This window comes from Canis lupus, chromosome 16 (assembly GCF_048164855.1).
Source record: "Canis lupus baileyi chromosome 16, mCanLup2.hap1, whole genome shotgun sequence".
Lineage (NCBI taxonomy): Eukaryota > Metazoa > Chordata > Mammalia > Carnivora > Canidae > Canis > Canis lupus.
The window spans coordinates 46468432-46482533 of record NC_132853.1 but is presented as its reverse complement, the minus strand read 5'-3'; the positions used below and the strand labels follow the sequence as shown (position 1 = coordinate 46482533).

General features: G+C 35.6%; 1 protein-coding gene across 10 annotated transcripts in view; it reads left to right on the top strand.

Moving 5' to 3' along the window:
* Positions 1-14102, top strand: part of CEP112 (centrosomal protein 112) — a 400571-nt gene that overhangs the window by 72910 nt on the left and 313559 nt on the right. For all 10 annotated transcript variants that reach the window (XR_012009149.1, XR_012009150.1, XM_072781073.1 and 7 more), the window contains 3 exons: positions 2514-2600; positions 5055-5154; positions 8396-8514. Coding sequence is in view for 8 of the 10 variants with exons in the window: in XM_072781073.1 (XP_072637174.1) it covers positions 2514-2600; positions 5055-5154; positions 8396-8514 (306 nt within the window). In the remaining 2 variants the exon portion in view is untranslated. The remainder of the gene's footprint in view (positions 1-2513; positions 2601-5054; positions 5155-8395; positions 8515-14102) is intronic.

The window sequence follows — 14102 nt, the reverse complement described above, 5'->3', positions numbered from 1 at the left end:
TATTGTGATAATTGATAAAGCTTGACTGTAGATTGTGCATTAAGTAATGTTATTGTGTTCTATTACATTGCCTGGTTTTGATAATGACTGTGGTTGTGGAAGATAGCATCTTTGTTTTTTTTTTTAATTTTTATTTATTTATGATAGTTACAGAGAGAGAGAGAGGCAGAGACACAGGCAGAGGGAGAAGCAGGCTCCATGCACTGGGAGCCTGACGTGGGATTCGATCCCCGATCTCCAGGATCGCGCCCTGGGCCAAAGGCAGGCACCAAACCGCTGCGCCACCCAGGGATCCCGATAGCATCTTTGTTTTAAGGAAATATACAGTGAAGCTTTTAGGACAAAGAAGCATGATGTCTCTAGCTTTCTCACAAATGGCTTAGAAAATAGTTTTATGTACAAGTAGATATAGATATAAGAAATGATAAAGCACATCAGGCAAAATGTAAACAGTTTGTGAATCTAGATGGAGGCATATGGGAATGCCTTCTAATATTATTGCAACTTTTCTTTAAATTTAATATTATACTAAAGCAAAAATTATAGCAGAAAAATCAAATTTAGACATATCTCTATGGTTGCAAGAACAGAGATCCATCAAGCTTCCCTGAAATAAAAAGGAATACAAAAACCTTCAAATTCAAATATGCCTAGTGTCATGGAGACTATTAGGGCCTGAGTTTGCTTAGTGAATATTTCAGATGCTGTGTGGCTTCTAGTCTTTGCGGTGTTGGTTATGTGCTTTGCTGTGTTCTGTATAATGGATTCATCTGCTTTCTCTTGGTTCCTGCCCCTCTAGAACTTATTTGTTCCCCAAAGTTGCTAACTTGCTATTCTACTTTCAGATTCTTAAGAGAGAGCATTTGAATGATTATTCTCCAACTAATGGATTGGTTAAGCATATGTCAGGTGTTTATTCCTAATCTGGTCAACCAGGATTGAAAAGTGGGACAGATGGGGAGGAGGTGGATTGGGTTATGGCTACATAGTTCCATGGCATTTAAGGCTGATCCTCAGAAGCCAGGGTATGACAAATTCTCTCGAAGGTGTTGTGGAAATATATGGCAATGAATTCTGTCTCCTGTATATGCCCAGCTTGCTTATATTGCTTTTTGAGTTTATTTTTCAATAGAGTCCTAAAATGCTTCTGTTTAGGATCTTCATGTAGACTTAGATCACCCAGTCCCCTTTCTGCTAGAATGAGGAAGAAGTGACAAAGGGAGTTAGAGGCAAAAGAATGGAATCATTAAGTATTTCTTCCTTTTGTGTAGTAAATGGATGACTGCTGCCCTCTCCACCGCTCAGTGTTTAAAACATCATGAGACTGTGTTAACTTTGTTTGTAAAAGTTTTAAATTTCATTTTACTATGTTGATTTGATCATGCATGTTTATCTTAAGTTCAGATTCATTACTTTTTTGAAATAGCAATTGAAAAATATAAAGTGTTTCAAACATTTTCAAGAGAGTATTTTGACAGTACATTTGTATTATTTTAAAAGAAAATTTTCCTGAAGGTTGTAGACTAATTTTTTTGAGTACCTACTTTTGTGCCATGTAGTGTTCTAAATGTAGCTACTTAAATGATACTATTAAAATAAGCTTCACTGCTCATTGAGGTAAGGATAATTAATCTTAACTAGCAGGAGAGGAAATAGAGTCTCGAAATGGTGACTTGCCCAAAGTCACAATAGTTAATGTAGTGGGAGGAGAATTCGCAATAGAATTGAAGTCTGTCAGACTCTAGTGTATATATTCTTTCAAAGGGTAAGGGCATCAGATGCTCCCAAACTTTTACATTTGAGATAATCAATTTCATGTTATTCATCTTAAAACCTGCCACTATTATAATTCTGAGTTGTGCCGGTTATTATCTACAAGGATTGGTTACATTTTTGACTGGCTTTGCTTAGAACACTGGTACAGTAGATATTGGTTTGATAAGGATAGGGGTTGTTAATGAATGCTCAAAAGGAGATCAAGTTACTTCCTTGAAGTAGTTGGAATCTACGACTCCAGGAGATAGAACGGAAGATCTATTAAGAGAAATGTGTAATTATCAGTAATATGCCATAATTGTGGACATCCACTCTCAACTTGTCATAATTAAGTATGTAGGTAAATAAGAGTAGTTTTAATGAGCATGTAGATATGAGAATAAAACAGTAAAAAGGTTAAATAGAGACTCAAAAATAGTAAACAAAGGCTGAACTACTTTGGGATTTAGCAAAAATAACTTCTTTTGAGGGGTGGCAGGAGGGGGGATAACTGCTGAATCTGTATTTAGTAGTCTCAGTTTTGCCTTTCCAGTGAAATGTATTTGAAAATTAGCCTGGAAGTAAGCAAAGAATGTCACCAATGTGTTGGTGAAATGATGTGATCGCTAGACCAGTGACTATAAGAAAAAAGTGGAAAGTGATACTCTCACATCGGGAATTATTTTAGTTTAATTGTGTGCTTTTGCCAAAGGGAAAAAAAGTATGTTAATAACACCTTTAAAATGTTTTTCTTGAAGTTGGACATAAAAACAAAAATGTTGGAAGCTAAATGTCATGAGGAGAAGCTTAAACTGCAGCAGAAACATGATGCCGATGTTCAGAAGGTAGGGTATCTGCTATAATATTCTTGTATTAATATTGAATACTCAGAATAGTCTAGCTCTTGTGACCATCATCCCACCATCCATTTATTTATGTACTTATAACTGTGCTATAAATGGAATTGGTTAAATTAATAATTTGGCAAAGCTGACCTGTAAACTTCATTTTCTAAACAAATGTATTTAAGTAAATATCCTTATAGCTTGCATTGTTTGTTAGTTCTTCCTCTGATGTTTGAAGGCTGGACTTACAGTCTGTAATTATTACCTTTTGTAAAAGCTGAAGTAAGACATCAGCTGTAAACACTAGTGTTTGTTTTAGTCTGATACTTTTTTGGGTTTCTGGAAATTAACATTTTCTTTTTAATTAGAAAAGGAACTTTTGTATTTAGTTCTGTTTGGTATAGACTGCATGTATCATGATGGTAGCACTGAATGTAGGCTTCTTTTTTCAGTAGTTCATTGGAATTTATGCCTTTTAATGTTTCAATTTGTTTTTTTAAAGAAAACTTATTTTTCTTAATGGGCACAGCACCAATAAGCAATTTATAGTTATCCTACTTGGAATTTGAATGAATGTTAGTCTATTTTAGTATTGTTTAAAAAGTTGTGTGATGTTTTTACATATTTAATACATGAAGATCAATCCAAATAGAAACTTGGCATTTACTGTTTCACAATGAAGCCTGATCCTGCCTCACAAAACTGAGTGACAGAGATGGTGGCAGAGACTTGAGGCCACACATCACATATCCACACTTTCTCAAAAGCTGAAAATATATTAATATTTAGTCAGGTGCCTATTTGGCTCTTTTTCTTTCAAAGCAACAAGAGGGAAACCACGGATTGAAAATTAGAAAGAGAAAAATATTGAATCCTTTTCCTTCTTCTTTCTTTCCCATTCACATTTTAAAGGCCAGTATTACTTTCTGCTCTTACTAGAATTTTACCTTAGCTTAAATTGGATAGATAAAAACAGCTCTATGTCACAAATATGTTAGAGATTTATAATGTAACTTTAATATAACATAATGTATATCCAAATGAAATAGAATCTAGTGATGTATAAGATAAACAAGTATAAAAATAAACTTGGAAAAATCATAGTAATAGAGTTTGAAATAGGCTCCTTGGTATGTCCGTTACAAAAATCTATTCTAAGAAAAACATTTAATAATAAAATTCTTTCCAGGAATTCCTCTTTTAAAATAAATTCTGCGTGAAAAAAGAAAGCAATGCAGCTAGTTTGAAACGCCAGGTAAAATATAAATAAAATCCTTGACCTTATGCCAGATTTGGAAAGTATATTCATCGGTTTGTTGCTTGGATGGCATTTTCTAAGTGTCAGAAATTGGGGAGGAACAAAATTAGAGTTTTTTATCTTTTTGTGGACATTTTTTCTTTTTTTCTTTTTTTTTTTTTGTTTTTTTTTTATTTTTTTATTTTTTTTTTCATTTTTTCTTTTTATGCTTGTTTATGAACATTAGGATCAAACTAGCTCCTTTTCTTATTTACCAATCATTCTTAGAGTTTGAACTAAAACTTTTACTGATAGTAAAAGCACTAAGAAAAAGTTAGATGTTTGTGAATAATGCCTCCTGCCATTTAACAAAAATTTTTAATTTATTTTTTTCTGCCATTTTTTTTTTAAAGCTGAATTTGGGTGTATAGGAAATATACTCTAACTATAAGAAAAATGGATATTCATACTTCTGCCTCAATTTGGTTTTCTTTTTTCCCCTTTGTTAGCACATTTTTTGTCCTACTTGCTGGCTACTATGTTTTGGTTATTTCTCTATTTTTTTGGGGGGGGGGATACGTGTGTGTAGATATATTTAGAAGTATAAAATCATGATTTAATCTTATAAAATGATTCATTTAAAACTTCTGACATAGTACAATTAATGATGTAAAAAATTCATGCAATTTTTGGCTTGTTTTGAACTTATTTTTTGATTCATAATAGCAGAGCTAGATATAAAAGAAGCTTATTATAGCACATCTTCCCATGTATCTGGGATTCTTGTTATTATGCGTGAAAAAGAAAGGACACCAGAGGGAGGATCCAGGGGACCACTCATCTGAAGATGTTCTGTCCCAGTGCAGTGGGGAGGGGATTTTGCTGAGCCAACATGCCAATTTTCTGATGGTTTCTCTTTGCTACCTTATGACACTTTAATCTCGGAATTATATCTTAGAGACTCACCTAATTTATTATTTAGATTCTCAAGAATTGATACATTAGAATTGGAAGCTGATAACATATTTCTTTCAGTAATCAATTATTGTATTTGATATTTCCTCAATGCACTAAAATATAATTTTTACATCTTTTTTGGGAAACCATTAATGGGATTAGCTGAGATAGACTTGCAAAAAATATTGTGCTTGTTTTAAAAAGTTATGTGTCCTATGTATAAAAAATAGTTTACTAAAGCATTTTAAATTCATTTGCAGATTTTAGAAAGAAAGAATAATGAAATAGAAGAATTGAAAACTTTATACAAAAAGAAACAATATGAAATGGAGGAGACTATTAGAAAACTTGAAATGAAAGGTGATGTTTTATTACATTAGTTTTTAAAAAGCATTCGCATTTTATTTTATTGGCTATATAAAGTAAAATTTTATTTCTGACATGGGGATATTTCTGTGGATTTTCATATGTATGAGGAAAAACTGTGGGTGTGTATGAAGGCATGTGGTGTGATGTGTGTGTGATGTGTATGTGCAGGTGGTATGTGTATATGTGCGTATATGTATGGGGTGTGGGATATGTGTATATATGGATGTGTATGTGTGTGTATGGGGTACATGGGGTAGGTGTGTGTGGGTGTGTGTATGTGGTATGTGGTGTGTATGATAATGTGGTGTGTGTATATATGTATGTGGGATATGGAGTATGTGATTTGTGTATGTATATGTGTGTATGGTGTGTGTGTGCATATGGGGTACATGGGGTATGTGGGATATGGAGTATTTCATGTGTATGGTATGTGTGTATGTGAATGTGTAGGTATGTGGGATATGGAGTATGTAGTGTGTGTATATGTGCATATGTTGTGTGTGTGTATGTACGCACATGGGGTGTGGTGTGTGTGTGTGTGTGGTGGCGGTAGTGGTAGTTGGTTTGGTTAAGGAGTTGGATGAGTCTGTCACTCTTCCTCCCTCTTCTTAACGCTCTCTCTCCTTATTGGACTGGAACTGCCCTGGGTGGGTTATAGATTAGAGCTTACTGGCTTTCACAGGGAAGTCTAGGGAAATTACTCCTGTTGGTCTAATAAAATTCAATGCATTAATTATCTACTTTAAGCTTTGTGGTATATGCTGGCATTGTGATTGACAGAACAAACATTTAAAAAGTATTCCCCCTTTATACTTTCATTACGAAGGAAGAGAAAGCATGTAATCAAGTGTAAAATCGACTAAGTGTAAAATCGACTAGGTTACAAAATTGAAATGCAACAGTGGTCAGAGAGAGTGAATGTTGAAAATATGTTTTGGAGAAAGGAACTTTAAAAGTTTTGTCAGATTTGTTTAGTTTGAAGAGTTTCGAGTACAGGGATAGGTATATACTGTGTTGTCAGGTATGGGGAGGATGCTGCTGAACCGCTGGGCTCGAGTGGATATCCTATACCATTAGGAGGATTGAAAAGGACTAGACATGGGACTTGGCCTGACTTAACCATGACCTTGAGTTTCAGACTTTGAGGTTTCAAGTTTACCTGTAGATGTTGGGAAGTCAGAGAAGATTTTTGAGAGGTGAGCTTTAGGACCTCATGTTTTAGGAAAGTAGCCTGTTAACGGTGGGTGTGCCAAACAAGGTGAGGCTTGTTTCTAGTTTGTTATAATAAAAGCAACATGGAGGTGGGGTAGAGAGAGAAAGAAAAAGAGAGAGAATGCATTCTACTTATTAGAAACATGGGCTCTAATCCCAGTTCTGCTGTTTCAGTGTCTGCTATATGACATCAGGAAATTTCTGGGCCATGGCTTAACCATTATAAAATGGTGAGGTATAAAATCCCTTCCAACTCAAGGATGTTCTGCTTCCATGTTTCTGTGACTTTGCATGTGAGGTGATAAGGACCTAGAATGCCTAAATGATGGTGAGGGTGAGGAGGGTAGTGAGAGTGGAAGTGAAGAAGATATTTTGGAGGATTTGGTGAAGGTAAGGTATAGGCGATGGGAGAGGTTTCTGTTTAGGGTTTCCATATGGAACTTACTGGCTCTCTCCCAAACCACCAAGCCTGAATGTATCTGAGAGGATGGTAATGCCCTTGAAATATAGGGTGGCAATTACATATACAAGTAAATTAATAAAATATATATTTTTAGGTTTATTTCCAGCCTTAAACGTTGGTGGGAGTAATTAGAAATTTGTTCAGGTTCTTTCGCCAAATATCAGTGGCTACAAAAATATTTAAAATTTTTTTTCTAAGTTTTCGTTTCTTACTCTGATTCAAACCAGGCAATTTAAACATGCCTAAGGTTTAAAAATAATATTTCCTAAGACTTTTTGAATTGCAAACAGATCTTAGTTTTAATTTTGGAATTGTGAAGTAAAATGTTGTAGGTGCTAAAGACTATATGGTTAGCTTGGATCATTTGCCTGTTTCCCTCCTGTGTTACATAGTTGAGATACATGAGTGAAAGAAGTTTCTATGTAAATATTTATGAAAATTTTGCAATCTTATAGTAAGTGAGGAACATGTTCAGTAAGCTAGGAAAATAGTACATTCAAGCAAACATACAACTGAATTTACTTTACCCTCCAGAATTTATTTTACATGAATATATTAAACAAATTTTCACTTAAATCAGCAGTAATTCAAAGCATTTTTAAAAAAGAAGATAGAAATCTAGATGATTTATAAGGAAAATGTTTTATACAATTTAAAGCCTATTTTGTTTCAGTAACATAAACCTTGGCAATGATTTTAATGTATCTAGGAGTGATGATATATTGAAATGATGGGTTCCTTCATCTGTATTCAGGATATATCTTTTTGAGTACTTGCCTGTATGGTAGTGTTTGTTATGCCTTGCAGATAAAAAGTTGAGATATCTTTCTCCTTGGGAGTTAGGCAAGTAAACCATTGTAACATATTAAAAGTGATAAGTGATTTATTGGAGAAATAGATGAGGTTCCCTGGGGATAAAGAGGAGTTTCTTCCTGTCTCTGCAAGGGAGAAATCTGGTTGGTGAATAGTTCATAAAGAAGATGATCCTTGAGTTGCAACTGAGGATAGGTAGGGGTTTTTTAACAAGGGAGGGATGGGCATTCCACATAATAAATGATCACAGTTAGGCAGTGAAAGAATGTGGCCTCAGGAAGCTGTAGATAGGTTGGTGTGTTTACAATACAAGGTTAAAAATACGGAGGTGGTGAGAGATATGGCCAGGAAGTAGTCACATCATGTAGAATTGTTTTCCATATTAGAGATTTTTGGCTTTTACCTTTTAGGTGAGGGAAGCTGTAGAAAGATTTCAAGTCTAGGAGTAACGGTTCTGGGGTTGTGCTATAGAAGGTCCTCTTCAGAGCAATGGAGGACCCACTGGGAGAGAATGATATGGAGGTCAGAACACTGTTAAAATCACCTACAGAGTGATAAATAATGGATTCAACCAAGGCTTTGGTAGTAGGAATGGAGGAAGGAAGGACTAAGAGATACTTTAGACAATTGAGAAGACTGGCAGAAAATGAAATTATCTGTTAACTGTTAAACCATATTTTTTGTCATCAGACTCTTATGAGGTAGCTAGAATTGGCTTAACTATGTTTCCATCATTTTTGACAGTTCAGACCCTTATACGTGACTGTCAAGTTATCAGAGAAACCAAAGAAAACCAGATTACGGAGCTAAAAAAGATGTGTGAACAGAGTACAGAATCTCTGAATAATGATTGGGAAAAAAAGGTAAGCGTCATAAAATAAAATAATGATGGAAAATACAAAGGTTTATGCCTCAAAGTAATATATTTAATTATAAAAATAATGAATGTTTACAGAACATACAGAAAAGCATGAAAAAAGAAAATTAAAATAACTTAAAATTTAAGACCAACTGTCTAGAAATAGCTGCTGCTCATGTTTTGGTATATTTTCTCTAGTCTAATGGCTTATAAAGTAGTTTTCACTTAGAAAATTTACTTTTGACTAATTCTTTAATTTCATTTTCTGAATTTTTTGTTATAGCATATGGATTTTAAGAAAAATTAGGGAAAAAGCAGTAAGATAATTTTTGGAAATTTTACCTTTTTAATTTTGGACTTAGGCCACTGGATCATTTCTTTTCTGAAATTTCAGATAACACAATATTTATAGTATAAACTTATTTTTGATGTAAACAAAATCAGTAGTGGATGGGTTATTCTTGGAGAAGCATTTAATTTAATTAAGAAAAATATTTTCATATAGTTTAGTAGTGCCAAGAGAAATGTAATAAAAATACTTCTTATTTACGAATCTCACATAGTCATATAGTACTTTCACTTAGGAGCCCTTAGCCATTAGTTCAAATTACAATATGTGTTTAAAATAAATTAGGTATGTCACTTCTTTTGAGGTATTCTATCATAAAGATAACTCATATTGTTAACTCATATTTCTCTTAATTATGGTCTGAATTCAAAATATTTTACTGACAGTTACAAGTGTCGTTCCAAGCAGATACTGTTGGTCTGAAATATGTCCTGGTGATGGCAGCTTTAGGATGAGTCTGGGAAGTACACTGCAGATATATTAGGATGCATAGAGTGATCTCTTTTCTGATTTTATTTTGTCAATTTCTGTGTTTTTTTCCTCTTTCTCTTTTTTCGGTTTTATGTATTCTATAAATCTGGCATATTTTTGTGTTTGTTGCAGGTGCATTGTGTATATAGCAGGACCCCTTCCTTCTTTTGCCTGAATTCCCTAGTTCAGTTTAAATTGCCAAGTATTGGAAAAGTCTGCTGTGTTCAAGGATACATTTTATTTCTTCAGTTGGATTAACAAGTCTCTCTTACAGCTGCCTAATAATTAGTGGATATGAATGTTCTGCAAACGTGATTGAAAGTCTTTTTTATGAAGTACAACTGCATGTAAATATGAGAGAAAATGTGGTGCAAGATAGGTACCAAAAATTAATAAGCAGATGATAGATGTGCTTTGTGATTTATGTAGTTATTTGTTAAAAAATTATTAAGCATCTACATGGACAGGTGGTATGAGTGTGCATACATGTGCATGTATATTTATACACATGGGTGTATGGTGTGTGTGCGTGTGCATGTGTGTATGCTTGTGCCCGTGTGTGCATGTACTCCATAATGTCCCTAATAGAAATCTCCATCCCACCTTTTTCATTCCAAGTCCGTTATACAACTACCTAGTTAAGATCTCTCCTTGACCTGAATCTCATCATTCTCTCCAAACCTCATTTTCTTCCTTTGTTGCTAAAATGATCTCCTCCTAGGGCTTTTCCCTGATTTCCTCTTCCCTGTGGCAATGCTATCTGCCCAGCTGCTTAGACTCTTCTTTTTGCCTTACCTATTACATCCAGTGACTTGCTAAATTCTACTTGTTTTGTTCACTCTACTTGTTTTGTTTTTCACCGCTGTTTCCTCTCTAGTTCCAGAGACGATCACCCTTTCCTATATTTGCTCTAACTGGACTCTCTGCACCTCTTTAGTCCATGCCCCGTAATAATACACCACACTGATGGTCTTTCTAACACATATCTGGTTTCCCTAACCACCATGTTTAAATCACTCCAGTGGTTTTCGCAGTGGGAAATTTATGTGGCTCTTCATAACTGAGACTGTCTCTTTCAAGCCTCACCTTCTGTCACTACACTTGTACTTTTGTACTAGTTTCATGGAACTTTCCCAGTTATCTGACTATCATGTTCTTTCTAATGTGTGGGCCTTTAAAAACATTGAAACATTGAATTATGATTCACATACCATAAAATTCATCCTCTTAAAATGTGGGTACAGTTTAGTGGTTTATACTTACAAGGTTGTGTGACCATCATCACTATCTAATTTCTAGGACATTTCTGTCACCCTAGAAAGAAACCCATTGCCAGTCAATTTCTGTTTCCCCTTCCTCCAGCCTCTTGCAACCACTAATCTACTTTCTGTCTCTAGAGTTTTGCTTATAGAATCACATGCCATGTGGCATTTTGTGACTGACTTCTCTCACTTACCATGTTTTTTTTGAGTTTCATCATGTTGTGGTATGAATCAAGAGTTCAGTCAGCATTAAAGCTGAATAATCTGTTGAATGGATATACTGCATTTTGTTTATCCATTCATCAGTTGGTGGGCATTTGAATTGATTTCATTTTTTGGATATCATGAATAACGCTACTATGAAAATTTATGTACAAGTTTTTGTCTGAACATATGTTTTCATTTCTCTTGGCTATTGTTTGGGGAAAAACACTGCTTGTGTTTTCCTTCACTCATATATTCATAATACTTCTGACTCCATATATGTGGGTTTTCTACACATCAGGCGATTTTCTTGGATACCAACTGGATGTCCTGTAATTCAACTAAATTTGATACTGTTTGCCTAACTTAGTTGGTGTCAGATCCTACAAGATAAGGGCTAAATCCCACATCAGATGTCAATCAAAAGTCCCAGATTGTTGCCTGTACTTCTTACCAAACAGCTATATAGTAGTAGCAGAAGCCCTTCTTGGATTCTGTGATTTGCTGGAATAGCTCACAGAACTTAGGGAAACATTACTTACATTCATTATTTTATTATAAAGGATATAATAGTAGATACTGATAAATCACCAGATGAAAAGATACACAGGGCTAGGGGCAGAGAATTTCCATGCCCTGTCCTGGCACACCACTCTCACATGAGTACCTTCATGTGTTCACCAACCCAGAATCCCTCCAAATCCCAAACTTTTAAGATATTTAGGGAGGCCTTATTATGCAGGCATGAGCAACAGTAAATTTAATATTCAGCTACTCTTCCCTTCCTAGAGGGTGGGGAGTAGGGCTGAAAGTTACAAGCTTCTAATCTGGCTTGACCATCTAGATCACCAGCCCCCATCCCAGGAGCCCATCAAAAGTCACCTTATTAGAACCACACAGACTTCTTTCACCTAGGAAGTTCTACGGGATTTAGGATCTTTAAATCAGGAGCCAGGGTCAAAGACCAAATATTAGAACAAAAGATGCTCCTAGTACTCTTATTACTTAGGACATTACAAGGATTTTAGCTTTGTGCCATGAAGTGGGGGCACAGACCAATATATGTAATTTTCTGTCATTTCACAGGTATATACCTAGTAGTGGAATCTCTGAGTTACGTGGTAATTCTGTGCTTAACATTTCAAGGAACTGCCTGTTTTCCAAAGTGGCTACACCATTAACCTGTGGGCTTTTACAGTACTTCCCCCATCTATTTAGACAGATTGCTGTTTTCTCTGGGTCCCTTCTAGCATGAGGCAACTACATGGTCAAATGTACATATATAGGATGCTGGTGTCCATATGTAGGATGCGGGGAGGGCCTTCTGCATCCCCTGTACCCATTGCCAAACCCTGACTAAAAAAATGTATAGATCTCCTCATTATCAGTGCTCTGGTGGCATCCTGATGGCTTAATAAACCTTAGCAAGGTCTGTACTTCAGAGCATGACAAATATTTGCTGCTAAAACAGTATATCACTCAGGGGAATATTTGCCCTTTAAAGCCTCCCAACCAAGTTGCCTGGACTCCAATTCATTGGTAGGTTTGGGAAAGCTCTCAGTGATGTATTATGCCTTGTATGTGGTAGATACTAATAAAATTTCTGGATGAATACTGGAGTATTAGTCATCTCCAGTCAGATTATTAGACTACATACACCTGTTTGATCCTCAAAAGTATCAGCCAAATTAGAGCATACTTGTTTCTGCTGGTATCATGTTTACCCTTGCAGTCTTAACTATAAATTCCCTTGATGAAATAACTCTGACTTATAGACACACCTTCGGCTTCAGCAGGCACAGTCCCCGTGTAAATCAATTGTGGGATGCACCTGAGAATCCCAAAGGCACTAATGGATGACTAGATATAGTAGATTTGTAACTTTTGGTAGGCATATGTCCTAGGACCTCTGGGAGACCACAAACAAACCACTACAACATGATTAAAGCCACAAAATGCTAAGTGACCCTTTCGATCATGTCAGTCAACAGCGCTGAAATTTAGGTGCAGTGGGCTTAGCTACATTCATGTGCCAGCTAAGAGACTGACCTTTGACTATCAGACATTATTACACCAATTTAAAACAGACTTTGGCAAAAAATATAAACACAACATATCAGGGATTTTGGGCACCACTCAAAAATAGCCCAAACTAAAAAAAAAAAAAAAAAAAAAAAGTCCAAACTGCATATGTTAAATTTGTGAAACCCAAGGGTCTTCTTTTGTGTGGCTGTTGCTGAGCCACTCTTCCTGTTCCCCTAGAAATGAGAAAAGTTCTTGAGGCTCTTCCCAGTAATGGGCTCAATTACTGACTGCATTCTGCCTCGAGTTCCTACCATCTCTCAGGGTTTTCCCTGTTCTTTCAGTATCTTCTCAGTCAAATCAGAATCTACATGCATGTGTCTCTCCTAGTCATGAATGGGTTAATCAAATCTTTTAAACTCTTCTTGACTTCGTGCCCCCACCCCTGCCCCAGTTGAGTGAGCCTGGGGTTAGGTGCTGGGTTGGAGGTGGAGTGGGGAGTGGAGGTGGGGGTAGGGGTGAGGAGGTTGGTGGTAGAGGATAGGAGTTAGGCTCAGAATTTCACTTTCATTAAGATAAGTGAGGGAATGCCCCCAGGCTGGGAACAGATTTTTAACGCCCTTTGAAAGCTAGCCACTGAACCATGTTTTCTTTACCTTAAATTGATATTTTGTTGTTTCATCCATTTAAATGATGGATACATTATCTTCATAAAGACCTATATACAAGACGACAGGTAGTATACAGTTCTACTTAGAGAACTCTTTTCCTATTTGATTTATAAATGACATCTTTAAATCTACTTTTATATAGATTATGGAATGGGTAAAAATAGTTTCTTGTCAGGGGTTAGGGTGAAGGAAAAACATTTTTAACATTACTCTTATACAAAATTTTGTGCAAATGGGATGAAAATCTTGGCAGTGAGATAATATTCCTAGTCAATAACAATATTATAAGTATTTCTATTTCCTGATTTTCAGGCAAATACTAGTGTTGTTTAGCTGAGGCATTGTGTTATCTGTACGATTTATTTACTATTTCTACCTGAAGTAGATAATTCCCTTTAATATTTGTTTATTCATTAAAATTTTCAGCTCAGGGAAGTGAAGAAAAAAGTTGTTTCTTTTTTCTTTAAAGATTTATTTATTTTAGAGAGAGAGAGAGAGAGGAAGAATCTCAAGCAGACTCCCTGCTGATCATGGAGCCTGATGCAGGTCTCTATCTCTCAACCCCAACATCATGACCTGGGCCAAAGTCAGGAGTTGAATGCTTAACCGACTG